At 38.8% G+C, this 15,893-nt stretch overlaps 1 protein-coding gene across 1 annotated transcript in view; it reads left to right on the plus strand.

The window, feature by feature from the left end:
* The first annotated feature begins 265 nt into the window (after positions 1 to 265).
* Positions 266 to 15,893, plus strand: part of TEK (TEK receptor tyrosine kinase) — a 37,345-nt gene continuing 21,717 nt past the window's right edge. Inside the window, exons 1-2 of the mRNA XM_027881013.1 lie at positions 266 to 766; positions 10,900 to 11,211. Coding sequence (XP_027736814.1) covers positions 715 to 766; positions 10,900 to 11,211 — 364 coding nt within the window. The 5' untranslated portion in view covers positions 266 to 714. The remainder of the gene's footprint in view (positions 767 to 10,899; positions 11,212 to 15,893) is intronic.

The raw sequence follows: 15,893 nt of genomic DNA on the forward strand, positions 1-15,893 counted from the left end.
GATTTATTATTGCAACAAGTTTTCAGTCTGTTTCCAATTGTCAAACATAAAGAAAAATTGTTTCCAGTAAAACACATGAACTAACAATTTGCTGAATTGGATGGCTTTGGTCTATACTGGATTCAGCTGGCTGTTTTGTTACTGTTTACTTCATAATTTCTTATTGTGTGCAGAAATGCATTGCAGCCAGCAGCTTACACATGGATTAAATAAATAGGGGAAAAGATGATAGCATCCTGAGAAGTTAGCAGACTTTGAGAAGGGGATAATAACACTTTTCACCTACTGGACCTAGGTAGACGACCTTCCACTTGTACTCTTCTGCCTACTGGAGGATTTCATCATTGTTCCTATTCTGCTGACTGTGACCAACAGCAATCCCCTGCTTCTCCAGCAGCTCCAGATAATTGTTTTGATGTATTGCTGGATGGATGGGATTTGCACTGCCCTGCAGTCCTGCTGATACAAAAATGCCTTTAAGATCCTGCCTTTCCCATCCTAATCTACAAAGGAAACAGGAAAAAGGAACTTAAACTCCCTGTACTCAGACGGCAGGCAATGAGACTGTTCCAGCCTGCGCCAGTGCTCTGATTTCTTGCCTGTGACTTGTAAACAGTGTACCATGCAGCACAGGAGGAACTGGTAAAGGTCTACCCCGAGGAAAGGATACTCCATGAGTGACTGTAAGAACTGGATGGATATATTTTGGAAAGCATGGACCCTCTAGCACACCTAGTTCTCTATGGATTCAGCCTGTTGATTTCAGGTAAGCCTTGGCTTTTAACAGCTGTAGTGGATCTGTCACTGCTTTCTTATTTCTTACACAATATGCAGATGAAACGCATGACTCTCTATCCTTTACTCCAGTACTTCACTGATTTAAGCACTCATGTTTGTTTCAGTGAGTCCACTTCTCTCTGTGCACAGCCTTCACTGTGAGCGAGGGCAGGACTGTGGCCAAGCTATTAGGGATGATTTAGCTACGTGTAGAACACACTGCTATGCTTTTAACTGTTGAAGTCGTTTGTTGACACATACTCATGTTGCAACAAGGTTTCTTTGCTGTCTAAGGGTATTAACTTTTTCATGCAGCTCATAACTTGGAAACCACCGGTGTCTTTCCCTAAGAAAGCTCCTTTAAGTACAGATTAACTGTCAACTTTTTCTGTGACTGACTTTATGAACTAGCTGTGCAGTTGAGGTTTCTAGGTATTCCAGTATCTGATTTTAGACAAGATTCCACAGCTGGAATTTAGATGAAATAAGTGGATGAAAGAGGAAAAAAAAATGCACATTATATAAGATCAATTGAAAACACTTCAAACACAATTAAATAGTGATTCAATATTATTAGCAAACGTCATTAGTTCAGCAAGTCAGAAGTCAGTCATAAGAGATATCTGCAGAAAGGTATACAGGAAGATTATACTAATGCAAATTTAGTTTACAGTATTTGTAGCATTAATGTTAGAGATACTTTGCTGTACCTATCACATGCAGAGTCCTGAGGAAGACTGCACTCTTGCCATCAGATTTGTAGCTGCTCAGCACTTGAGTATTGCTTTTACAATCCTTACTTTGATTATCTTGACAGTTTCTTTTGTAACAATATTTCTGCCAAAAAGCAGAACACAACTCATGACAACCTTAGACTCTTAACTCACTCCTAACCATTTAACTGAGATATGCATAGGTTGTTCCATTCCGTCTCACAGGAAAAATGTAATGTACTCTAAAACTTCAAACCGTGCTGCAATGAAAACGAGTACTAACAAAATTCTGGTTTTTTTGAGAATTCCTCATTGTCATGCAACTTACTTTTAATTTTCTTTACACTTCCCTGATCTTGATTGGCAGCATGTTAACAGCTGTTAACAGTAAAATTATGTGTGAGATGTTACTTTTGTCATCTATAAAGGGCTAGGGATTAATGAAGACAAAAAAAAAAAAGCATTTGTAATCTGCTGAAATCATGTTTGGAAATATTCTTATCTAGCAATTACTGTAATAGGCTGCATATTGTTTACCAATCCCTCTTTTGTGGCTTCGCTTGCTTGATAGTTTAGCTGCGCGTTGATTCAACCTGTTTAGCCCTCAGATCACTTCCAGCTTTACACTTTTAGGAGATATCTGGTGCTGTAAGCATTATGGATGGAGAAGAAAACAAAGTCCAGTTACTCCAGCTCTTTCTCCTCGTCTCTCCTGTTTCTCTGCGTGGTGACACATACCTAATTGACACAGAAAGCAAACATCGTTCTTTAAGTCACAAGTACAGGAGAAACAAAAGCCATCTGGAGGGATTAGATACAAAAACGTGGAGAGCAGAGACAGCTCAGCACCGAAGAGTTGCCAGTCACTGCATTTTCCACAGGGGCTGACCAGCGAGGTGTGTGCTGTAGTCACACCCATCTCAATAGATCTGTCAGCTTTCCCGCTTTTGTTTGAGAATGATATCATGTTTCCTGGGGCGAGCAGTGGAAGACAATGCAAGCCCGTTTTCCTCTAGATACTGCAGGCGGAGTTCAGGAAAGCGGGAATGACATTCCCTGAGCAGGGGAGGCTTTACACTCAGCACAGACAGTGAACTGGCTTAACCTTGTCCCTGATGGCTGTGGGCTTCTTTGGGTGTGTTGCTGGGTAGGCACAAAATCCACTCCACCCTTTTCACAAGGTGAAAAGCACTGTCTTGGCTCTCAGTATGAGAAATGGTCGTTGATTTAATGTCTTCTTATTTTTAATAGCAGTACTCCATTTGCAGCTAGAGCTAATGATCCAATGTGGAAGGTGGTGTTCAAAATAAATGCTCATTTTTGCACTTATACGGCATGGCCAGTCTTCAATTAAACTGACAAGGGGTTAAATTTAATCCTGTTGGGATTCTTCAAACTAGACTTAGTATCACCACGTTTTTCCTTTTGGTTGATTATACTCCAGTCAACATTCTGGAGTAGCAAAATGATACTAACATCTGTCCTGAAGTATGGGTTGAAACCCCAAGGTCACGGCTAAGTTCTGGCAGGAAACAAATATATTGCCAACTGTCTCCATTCTCCAAGGCAGACAGAATCTTCTGTGCTATAGCTTTGCTCTACCAATAATCTTAGTAAGATTTTTTTTTTTTTCTGATTTAGCTTTGGAACCATATATGGCAAAAGACTCAAAAGATTATATTAGCCTTTTAAGAAATTGTAACAGTAGAGTAAGCCAGTGCAGTGGCATTCAGTGGTAGATCTCCATCACCCTGATGACGGTTGCATTTTCTTTGGGATCTGTGGGTGTTGAGAAAAAAATCCTAAATTTTTTACCAATATTATGTAACTCATTTTCACATTTAGAAAATTGAACAGCTTTTAATAGACATTACCAAACACGCAAGAACCTTTATAATGTTGTAGGCTTTTCAAAATGAAAAGTCAAACATTTTCAGTTGAACTGAAAGTTCCAACAATTCTGGCTCAAAACTTGTTTTTCTCTTGTGAAGCTTGACCAAAAGAAAACCTGCATTAACCTCTATCTAATGCATTCCTCTGACAGTGAACATGAATGTCATTCTTCCCATAGTAAAGGCATTAGGCCTTGTGAGCATCTTCGAATAGGTGGTTGTCAGATCAAAGTGGCACCTGAACTTCAAACAGTCTGTCCTACAGCTGCAGGACTGGGGTTTTGAGCTTCCCACAGCCAAAGCAATGGAGGCAAACTGCTTTTGACCTTTTAATCTCAGGTATTTCATAAGTATGACTAGGAGGTTTTAATATCCAGTATTCATAACAAGGCTAGACATTACACCGATGCACAACCCTTCTGGCATCTAAATTATCAAACTACTAATGTGAATTACAAGAGAAATTTAAACCTAATTTAATTCTTTGTTCCTGAGGTGTATGTGATATGTGAGACCCAGCAATAGCCTCTGCCTGCCATACTGTGCCTGGTTCAGACCTAGTGAGAGGTAGAGTAGCTCTCAGAAAGCTGCTGTTCCCAAAGGTCATTTCAACAGCTGGGAGTAGTCAGGAGTGAAAGGCATTACATCAGACCCAGAGGAATCAAATCCGAAGGGGTGAAATGAAATCACACTACTTTCATAAGTGTTAACATGTGCTATTGTTTTAGATAAAATTTTCATCTCTCTTTCTATATATACACATATATTGGTTTGGTGTATAGTCATAATTAAGATGGTTGGATGGATTAACTTTTTTGCTGAATATTCATTTCAGAGGAAAAATGAAGTTACAGTGTTTTGCAGAGGTTGTCTGATACCCACAAGATTTTTATTTGGAAGGCTTTAGTGTACAAGAGGGAACATAAATGTCAGAGAGACTGATTGCCACTGAGCAGCTGCTTTCGGGCATAGAAGAGAGATACTACTGGGCCTTTATGTGCTCACAATGAGAAATACCTTGGCTGGAACCTGATCTATATCAGTCACACAGACTTGAACCTGCTTGGCCTAGACCCATCTCTTAAACACAAAAAACCCCTGTCCATCTTTCCAGGGAAGACCAAGAAGTCATTGTGTTATGGAGGGTGTTGGGTAGGCACAGGAGAAATGATCCGAAAATGGATGCACCTACTACTTGTGTGAGACAGATGTATTTCCATTGTCAGGTGCAAGACCTATCTAAAAAATCTTGAACATCTTACAGAAACTGCAATGAAGAACTGTCCTCCAAAGACAGTCTCTGCCCTGTGCTAGTAGATCATATTTAAGATGCTGTTCCACTGTAGTTTCAGTGGAGGCATAGAGCAAAGATCCACCACATCTGAATTAGAGACTTTCCTACAAAGAGTTTAAAATGCTGATTGTTTTTTAGAGTACAATTTTGATAACTGTTCTCCAACTGTTAAACAAGGCTCATATCATAGAGAAGTAATAAAAAAAAAATTAAAATTAATTTTGTAATTCATCACTAGGAAATGCTAAACACTATAGGGTATAAAGATATTAGGCATTTACTGAGTTCTGAAAGGATTTTCAAAAACCAGAATCAGAAATGGCATGTCTGTATTCAGAAATGTAAACTTCTTGCTTCAAGGCTGGTATTTTGTTTGCCTGGTATTTATTTACTTTTCGCACTGTCAGCCTGAAGTGGCTCAGTTGGTTTCTCCTTCGGAGTGCAACAAGTCTCCCTTGACTGTGCAGTTCCAACCGCACTTTTGATTGTGCTGATGATTTTTCCCTGTGTTATTTCCTGGCTGTGCACTGAAGACCTGCCACTGGTTAGTCCTTAGTCACAAAGTGTGCTCAGCACCAGAAACATCTGCCACTGCTTCACTCAGAAAAATCACTAAGTGGCAAAGGGAGAGTACACTACTGTACAGGCAAGAGTGCATGTCCTGTGTATGTCCTTCCAGAAGTCCACACCCACGGACACTTCCACACAGCTAACCTTGTGCATGTTGTATGCACTGATATATCCTATGAAGACTAATTGTTTGCCCTTGTTATTTTGCTTACTCCAGCTTGGCACATGCCCACATACAACAAATAGCACACATCTGCAGTATAAAGAGTAGCTTCATAACGCAAGTTACAAGGACCAGCCTTGCTATAGCCATATGTATTTTGGTGTGCAAATACTTTCTTGATGGCAGTACCCGTGTTTGGCTTGCTGCAAATCCAACCAGATGCACCTGAACTACAGACCTGTCCTACTCAAGCTTTTGCACATTCCTCATTTTGCACATTCCTCATTCTTTTCCAGCATTACCTACCGTATTGCAGGCTGGTTGTTCAGCAAGCCATTTCTGCTGGTATGTTGTTTTCTACTTTACTTGCTTGTGGTCAACCAAGCCTAAGCACAAATCATGAGAAAGCATCTTTCTGCATTTTGCTTATTTGGTTATTAAGCACACATATCTAGGCACCCTCCCTGGGAAAGCCAAGCTGCAGCAGTGTTTCTTTTCTAGCTTTTTCATCTTAAAAGATTGCTTCGATTGGTTATGAAACAACTGACATGTACAGAGAACAAAAAGGCAGTTACATTTCCTTCAGCTGTTCCACGTGTATGGAAAGGTAGATAAGCAGATACCCAGACAGGCAGCCGTAGTAGCTTTGACAAACTATTTTATTTTTCACACTTGTGCTCTGGTCTTCTCACTGGTACTAAGTGGAAAAATGATGTTCTGTCACTAATTTTTCATCTCTTACTAGTTTCACAATACCTTCCCTCCACAAATAGTGCCCTATTTCTAAAGTCACGAGGTCCTTGTATTTGACCTGTGAGCCATCCCACAGCTGCTCAGTAGCATCATGTAAGATACAAACAATAAGATTCTTCATATGGACAAAAAATTAGATTTATTGAAAATAATGAGATACAGGCTATTTAGCAAGTTAGGTTTTTTCTAGATCAGAACCTTATTCTTTCAAGTAGAGAAAACAACATCAAGCTTGATGTTGTTTAAGAAACTTGAAGGAAAAGGGGTTGATGTCATGACAGTTTGTGACGTGTTTTCACTGGTCTCCAAATGAGTTCTAAATCTTGCAGTGAGTGTCATTTGCAACTGACTGTTTCCCCTTCAGCAAAACACCAAAACTAAACATAGATTCCATTTTTTTTCCTGCTGGTACAGTATCTATAAATTTTACATGGATATTCCCAGATGCTTAATAGCAGAAACAATTTGTGTTGCAAGCAAGAATGTCAAAGAAACCCTCATCCTACCAAAACATTACCTATTATATCATCTTTTATTTTCTTTCACTTGATGAAAAATAGGGTGGAATTTACTAGAATTTTCTGTCCTCTCCTCTTAAGCAATTAGTATGTTAAAAGTATTAATCTCTCTGCTTACCTCTTATAGCAGGTCTTTTTCCTCTGATATGCTCCTAATACCAAGTGAAAAACTGCCATCTTAGTGTCACTTCAAGAAATTAATAATAAAGCTCTGCAAATATAAGGAAAATAAATACATAATTGATGTGTAATGTCTAAACAATTTCACTGTTTCCACTACTACTTAATACTAACACCTAAAACTTTTACTCAGAGCTTTGCATTCTCAAGACACCTTGCAAATATGACGCATGTCGATCCTATATGTGTTTTGAAGGGCAATGGAGTATGGTTATCCTGTGATGGGGCCAGCCACTCTGGCTGCTTGCTGTGGTAGAGAAGTGTTAAGCATTTCATTGCTGAACACTTTTCCAAATAACAGGCAACTATGCAAAGCCATCACATTAGGTAGAAAACACCCAGAATATTGCCCTGTTTTCATGGGGACAAGACAAGGGTTAACAGTGTAAATCTGGAAGTATATGGGCAGGGACTCTGAGATGAAAGAACAACTCATAACACTTTTCTTGTAAGAGCTGCTGTGGGTACTCATCTCTGGCATTAAACCATGTCAGCTCAAAATTGCCCCATTTTCTCGCAGACTCTAGTGTCTAGCACCAATTCTGATATACAGAAGCAATATTTTAATATTTATCAGAAACTTTCTTGCTCTTTGAGTGGAACTGTGTCTGGACATGCCCTTGACAAGAGGCACTCTACATTTACTTGTAGTCCCCTTTAGGATCTGGAAGGCTGCTACAAGATCTCCCTGGAGTCTTCTCTTTCCAGGGTGAACAATACCAACCGTCTCAGCCTTTCCTTATGAGAGAAGTGGCCCTGCTCTGGACTCGCTTCTACAGCTCCATGTCCTTTTTATGCTGGTGACCCCAGAGCTGGATGCACTCCAGGTGGAGTCTCACAAAACCAGAGGGGCAGAATCATTACCCTTGGCTGGCTATGCTTCTTTTGATGCAGTCCAGGATAGGACTGGCTTTCTGAGCTGCGAGTGCAGAAATCTCTACTAAAGAAGTTATGAAAGACACAGAGGAGTATCATACAGCAAGAGAGAGAGGGCAATCTTGTAGTTAAGAATGTTTTAGAGGATGCCATTTTTTCCATGCTAGAAAAGCTCAAAACACTGCCCCACTATGAGTGAGTGTCATAAATACAGAGCAACGAGTCTTCCTTGCATGGTATCTCCCATTTACAGCTTTAGCCTTTTGCAAGTGCTTTCTCTTCTCAAAATCTATTTGCACACACAGCAAATTGACTTCCTGATAAGGTCAGTTCTTCAAGGACCAGGGCAGGAGTCAAAAAAATTTTTCAAGGCAGCACAGAGGCACGCTGTTTCCTGTCTGTATTTTTCATGCTTTTCTCAGAGAGCTAAATTCTGTTGTCCTTATTTGGTCCTTATATACTCAAAGTCTTCATTAACATCAAGGATATAATCTGCCTAACTTTTACCAGACGAGGTAAATTCCTTTTTAGCAGGGACTGTTGGCTTAGTTTAAGTTACATTACCATAAAGCCTTCCTGTCAACTCCAAGGCCTTAGTCCGCTAAGGCGCTATTGGTTTTTTGTTTGGTTTTTTTTTTTTTTTTTTTTTTGTTGTTTTGTTTTTGTTTTTGTTTTTTTCCAAATTACACCTAAAGCATAGCTTTTCTTAGTGCAAAATTTTCTTTTGGATATATTTTAGTTTTTATTTTAATGTATTCCAGCTGTGAAGCTTTAGCTGCAAAACCATGCATGGTGTATGATTCCATAGTTATGACTAGATATAAATTCCCTTTGGAGGCAGAAAAACCTCCTAGTGCTTCTCCGGGAAGACATGAAACTCTGTTTATGTTCCTTCTACCTCACTCAGGTGGCTGGGTTGCCCTAGAATGTTTAACATGACAAAAACCTACCCATATTTAGACAGGGGATCAGAACAGTAGCCATTCACCAAGTGGCTAGATTTTGATTCATCCAGAATATTCATAAGTATAGATAAGCAGTCAGTCTAAGTTTTGGTTATTCTACACCTTTATTACATGATTTGTATTACTACCAGGAAAGAAGTGTGCCTGAATCTGATTGGATATTGCTTTGCTTTGTCTTGCATATGGATGAAAGGCAACAAGAAAGCTAGTCCTCAAAATTCAGACTTCTCCTGCTGCTTTTTCTCAGTGTATTAAAAGATTGAGATGCAGGGGAAGAAAAAGGTGTTATTTTTATCTTTCAATCTTTGTTGGAAGCCAGAGGAACAGAGAAATGCTAGAGAAAATGGAACTGGAGCCCTGGATGAGCAGACATCCTCTAAAGGACCCCAGTCCCTTGCATCCATACCTCTGTATTGGAAAGACAAATTGGAAAGGCACTCTGTGCCCTGTGGATGCTGGGCAGTAACATCAAAATATTCCAGTTCTGATCTCTAACACTCTGCCTGACCTCCACACAGATAGTTACATCAAGTCATGGAATTTGGATGCAAATTTGGTTCTGAGTTTCATGACAGTTTGCAGAAATCAGGATCTCGCAATTTACGACTTTAAGAATATCTCTACCGGGCATGTGATCCTTGCTGATATCAAGTGAAGCTCCTCTCAGTGCTGGTGATTGATGAACTATATCTTCCTTCAGCTGATGCATCACACCCATAGTAAGGGCACAAATGTTCATCGTGTAAAACTCAGAGCCTTGAGATAAATGCCCTACAAAATGAATGAGTCTCGTCTAATTTCTATCACATGTCTCTTTAACTTTGTTCAAAGGATTTAGGTCTGCAATGCGCAGCAGGGCGAACTGACCTTGCTGACCCAAACCTTTATGCAGTATTTACTTTAATGGCCATTGCATCCTTTCCAGGAGGTTTCATTTCTCCATTAGGTAACTGCAAGCTATCTGGGCTGGCACATGAAAGGGTGGTGGCTGTGGAAGACTGGCTGGGTGTGGTGAGTGTCAATGTGCTGTCAAGATACTTCAGTCCCCAGAGTGGTTGCTTGCATTGAAAGCAGAGTAGGACCTCCTCCCTTGGCCCGGAGCACTGCAGAGACACACGCAAAGACTGCAGTCAGCACTAAGACCTTTTGACCTTCCTTATCTAAGACTATACCCCTTCCTTCCCATCAGAGAAATGTTTGGAAGCTGAGTGGCATTAAATGTTAGGTCTCTCTGTGTAAATACAAAATACACTTGTATCCAAAGCAGGAAAATAGATGTGATGAATAAAAGAAATCAATTATTCTTCCTGTTTCAGCTGGAAAAAATGTTACTGTTTCCCTTCTCCTTACCCTGAATTTCAAAAATAAAGGGAAACGCCTATTATTTGCGAATTGTTCACTATAGGAGAACTGTATTTCCCTTTAGCTATTTGCATTTAAACAACTAAAACTGTAGCACTCAGCCAGGCTTGTATCTATTTTCAAAGATCTCCATGTATTCTGGCAGTTCTATCAATCAAAGGGAGCAAGTTAGAGTGATTTAAAGCTAACCTCACTTAACTGGTGTTTCTGACTTGCTCCTTGTTTCTGAGAAAGCTGCTTTGTGCCATGGTTCTTGTCACTGTCTGTTGGGGCTTGAAATGGTTACCATGTGATTGACCATGAAATCATTAGCTGAAGTTCATAAAACAGCTGAAAAAAATACTGCAAGCATTCAAAATATTATTAGCTCCTGTAACGACTTTACATCAATTCATATGCATTAAATTAGTGTAAAAGACAGAAACACTGTTAAAATGACAACCTTTTGATCTACTGACCCTGTCACCAGCAAAGCATTGAGGTGTTTGTGTGCATTTCTAACTAAACACAGGTCTATCTGCTTCTGCAACCCATGGTTTTCTTTGGGCTTCTGCAGCAGCTCTTGAAAAAGATTCTACATGTTTGCGAGACTTGCTGCCTTTTCTGAGAAGAACAAACTCCATTTGTTCGGTTCATAAAAAGTAAATGCTAACATTGGTATAGCAGAATAGTTAATCTATGTTCTTCCTGTTTTGCTCAAAAGCTGTGCAGGACATCAGACGGAGAAACCCTGAGAAGAGGGTGAAACAGTTTACCCAGTGATTTGATTGTCCACATACTCTAATTCTGCAGCAATTTTTTTTTTTTTTTTAAATTTGATGCTTTTTTCTCTTTAGGTAAAGTGGAAGCGGCACTGGACCTCATATTGATCAATTCCTTCCCTCTGGTGGGCAACTCCGAGACATCACTGATATGTATCAATTCCAAATGGCGTTCCCGTGAGTCTATCACAATCGACCGAGACCAGGAGGATGTGACAAACCAGCACCGGGAACCACTGGAAGTTAATGAAGATTCAAAGAGAGCAGCAGCCAAAACAGTGGTGTGGAAGAGGGAACAAGCCAGGGAAACTATCGGAGCGTATTACTGTGAAGGGAAACTCAAGGATGAGGTGACAAGGATACACACCATGAAGATGCCCCTGCAAGGTACTGTGTGGTGGTCAGATCTGAATTTGTCATGGCACTGCCTGCAGACTGGCAGCTATTCTTGGTTGACATGAGCGGGCACAGACATGGCTCCAGAGCAGGCAAGGCAGTCCTGAGTCAATAAAAATAGACTTGGCTCAAGCTTTTTGCTGGGTTTTTTCAAAATTGCAGAGATAACTGGTTGATACTAGGTGCTGGTGATTTCCTTGAGGAGGTTAGTCAGACATGACAGGTATTCTGCCTGTATCTGGCTACTGCCGGGAACACAAAGTCAGTCAGCAAATAAGGTAAGTGTTGGCTTCACTGACCCCATGGAATAACATATAACAACTCCTGTAGTGGGTTTTTCACATCCCTGACACTTGATTCCTAAATGAGCTTCCATTTTAAAATCTTCAGGGGTCTGAGATGAAGATAGCTAAACATCACTATTCTATTTTTCTAAATAAATAGCCTAGAAAATACTTGCCTTGCCTAAGGTTCAGTAAATCTACAGGTCAGCAACATTGGATCTGTACGTTCTGTGTCACTGTGAAACAAAAGAAAGGATCCATCTCAACATTGGAAAGAAATTCCAGAGAAGTTTTACAAAATCTAAGAGGGTTATTCACAAAAATCCACTACAGATTTCACTGTTCACTTGATTTCACTTTTAAGGCTGTGCACAGTAGAACAAGCAAATATGACAAGGGAGATAGTCGGATGAGAAGGTTGGATTTCCAAGGTCCAGCACACTACCTGTAAATAGCATTTTTTTATGTGCAAAATTTCTCTTGTTTCTGGAGCTCATAAAACATCTGGGACAAGTTCCAAAGCAGAGATCACAATAAACTACAGAAAAGTACAAGAAATTTTGACTAATTTTCTCCAGCAAATCAAGTTCTCAAGACTGTGGCTGATTTTTAGTAGGTTTTACTGTACTGCTGATGTTTTGTGCCATGAAAGCTGGTTAGTCAGGTGACTTTACACTTTTAATCTTTCTTTGTAAGGTTTTAGTAAGACCAATTTTTTTTGTTGATATCTACTGGAATTAGATAGTAAATTTATAAAAGAAAGTACTTTGATTTGTCAGAGCTGCAGCTAGTGTCTATTTATTTCTTTGAACATGGATATGTTCAAAAAAAGATGCGTTTTTCTTTGGCTTATGTTTTGTCTGACCAAATGTGGTCTTTGAAGAGTTGGACTGGTCACCAAGAAAGCTCTGCAGATGCAGACTGACAACTCCATTGTTCCAAAGGAGGCTGCAGTGAGGAGGAGATAAGATAACAGTCCATGGAAAGTCAATATGTGACCCTACCTATGGCAGACTGCCAGTGAGCTAAGCACATTTCTGGCTGTTTTGTTGTAGAATAACATGCATGGGTCTGAATGTCTTCTGAATCAATCAGTTCTTCGCACTTGGTATCTGTGGACCTAGGAGCAGAAAATTTTAATTAATCAAGCTTTGAGAGCTTCTTATACAGCAGAAGTTTTTCTAACCAGAAATAACATTCACACCAGCAGTTGGTAGGTTTCTTTGATTAATTTCTGGGTTTGAATCTATTTCTCAGATTTTCTCTGCAAAAGCCTTCACTAACAGAATTTGAACCAGCAAATCCTCAGTGAAGGGGTATAATCTAATCAGATTAGATGGATGAGGTGCATTCAGAAACCCTCAAGGCTATTAAACAACTCCACAGAAAGAGGAAGAAGTAGTCGAGGAAGGACTGTGAAATCTGGCAAAGCATAGGTAACTGGAAAACAGATATTTTTCCACTTTACTGTTGTTGTCTGTGTAATTTTTAAAGACAGAATGTGTTTTTCAACAACAAAAATTGAGCAAGAGTTGAAATTTGCAGTTTCCCATTAGGGACATGAAAAGTCATGGGAAGAAAGGCTTTTGAAAATCCAGTCACTGTTTTGCATCCTCAGGTCAAGAAGTTGCTGAAACACTCGCTAAGCATTAATCCTTTAGGTAGCCCCACTCAGTTAGTGAGAACTGCCATTTCCCTGATTATATACCTATTATAAGATATGAAAACAGAGTGAGGATTTTTATATGTAAAAGTAAGTGGCTCATTTTCCTAATTTATTCTACACATTTACTATTCTGAAAGTAACAAGTCTATTCTCCTGAATTCTTTATACTGAATCATTATGGTTACCCATAATATTCATATACGCAATGAGAGGGAAAAGTTTATGCTTTATCTTTTCATGGGGAGTGGTGCTCGTACTGTATACAGTACACATATCTAGAACAGAGCACTGCAAGAGCCTGTTGTCCCTCTAGTCAAATATAATTTATGCAATTTTTGTACACAATAAATGTGCATTTTCATGTGTGTGACTGTATTTTCCCCCAAGAAACTCAGTCACAGAGTGGGAAAAGAGACAAAGAGACAATAATGGAAATACTAGCAGCAGAGCATTATGGCACTTGTCCTGCAGCTCAGTTCGTTATGTCTCTATAAGGCATTGGCACACTCAAGATGTGAAATTGTGTAATACAAATCACAACCTAAAAATATGTTGGAGCTTAGCCCAACAGGGAGTGTGCATTCCTTTCCATTGCAACAATACCCTGAAGAAAAAGTCCTCTTGTTAAGCCTAACCAAACTCAAGGAAAAGAAAATAGGAATACAAAAGTGCAATATCTTGTTAAAACAATTAGTATTGCCTCACTAAATTTGGTCTAAAAAAACCACTACAACTAAACCCCTTAGGATTATTTGTAATTAGCAATTTATTTCTGTGAAAGTTGTTGAATTCTTTTTTTCCTGCGTAGCTAAGGTTTTCACTATGCATTTGTTATTAATAAATAACTTGTAACTTGGGAGCTGACAGTAAGCTGGGATTGCTTGAAGTTTTTGTTTGCCTGTTTCTAAAGAGATCTTACTTCATTATTCTGTATTAGAATTCTCTATTTCTTTAAGATACAAGTGCAGATACCAGTGTCTAGGTAAAATGGCAAATGCTCAATAGATTCCCATGCATGTACTTAAGCAGGAAGAGTCCTGGTGAAATCAATTGTGTATCATATACAAAGGAATGAAAACATGTGGCAGAGGCTCAGAGCATAAACTTGAGAACTGCACAGGGGATGGAAATTCCATTCTGCAAAGAACTGTGAGTTTTCAATAGTTGTCTTATTTCTAATCATAAATAAAACATTAAAATGTCAAAAATTTCAAGGAAATAATATTCTAGGAGAGAAGCTGGCTTGGGCTAATAAAAATGTTTTCATTCTTGCTCAGATTTTCTTTCTTTAGTTTTACATCACATAACATAAACATTTTGATTTTTAATTAAAATTCCATTCTGAAATGGAAATAATAAATTGTTCTTTCCTCAAACATTTAAAGAATACTATCCTTTTTTAACCCCTCAGATTTTGTAAAATAATATCATGGAGGTACTAACACAAATTCAGCTTCATACAAACCTTGATTTAGCATCTACCGGCTCATTTTTTACAGCTCTATTGTATATAACATATGAGAGAAAGTTAGTTCATAATTTTTTTTCTCTGCTTTATGGTCCTACCTCTGTGTATTTCTTTGCCACCAAATTTTGGCCACAGACTCCAAATTTGTTTTCTGCATTTCCATTGCTGTGAATCAAAGAATACTTTATCAACAACCTGATGAAAATGAACCAAAAAAAGTAGGCGTGATTATAAATAAAAGGCAATTTTTGATTAATAAGTTGTCTAACAGTTCATATTAACTTGTATATGTGTTCCTTAAATAAAATATTTGTTGTGAAAGAAATGCAACTTTAATAGAAATGGAACCTGTGCAAGTGCAGAGCTGACTAGGAATATGAATGCTGCTCTTCCAGCTGAAGCTCAGGTGGGTTTTCCTGCCAGAAAGGTACCACTCACCTTGTTAGGAAAGCAAAGCAGGTGGTAGCAGAAGGAAAAATAAGGGTGGATTAATTTATCTGAGAGGAACTTACACAGGATGAACTCCTAAGGCTAAACAGCTTCAGAAACAGAAAGAGCAAAGCGGTTGGTGCAAAATCAATGCCTCAGATTCCTGAGTGCTCTAAGAGGGGAAGCACAAAGTTGCAACAGTTCTCACACAGGTAAAGAGCTGAATAACTTGGAAGTCAACTTCACCTAAGAAGAGTTTTTTCCCTATATAATGTATCAACACCAGAATCGCATAAACACTCAGAGCTAGAAATGGCCTGAAAACCTGAATTTGTCCTCAAAACACTTCACAGCTTTACTTTAGAATTTTCCAAGTAAATTAAAGGAAGCATCCCTAACTTCTAACGTGTTTCAGAGTAACGTGGTTATCAAAATTACCATTTCACTTTTTTCAAAAAGGCTGTTTCTTGATATTTTTCTGTCCCTTTTCCAAATAGCTTCTGAGAATACTTTTCCACTAGTAATGACAAGGAAAATGCAGAAACGTTGTGAGAATCCTTCTATCTATTGCCTTCTTATTTTGTTTAATCCAGAACTATAAAAAAATGTATAGAAGTACCTTTCTGTTTAAGCACGAAAATTAATTTCAATTTTCTGCTGAAAATTTGAAAAGTATCAATCTAGACAGTCCCTCACATTTTAATTGAGACACAGTTTCAGCTGAGACTATTTTGGTAAAAGTATCAGTGCCTGTCTATCTTATTTTTTTTTTCCTTTGGTTCTTAATGCAAACCAACACTCTCTGTATTTCCAGAGACCATGGTGA

The sequence above is a fragment of the Empidonax traillii genome, unplaced genomic scaffold, assembly GCF_003031625.1.
Source record: "Empidonax traillii isolate 1590-97213 ecotype Southwest subspecies unplaced genomic scaffold, ASM303162v1 scaffold82:size1209730, whole genome shotgun sequence".
In the NCBI taxonomy this organism is placed as follows: Eukaryota; Metazoa; Chordata; class Aves; order Passeriformes; family Tyrannidae; genus Empidonax; species Empidonax traillii.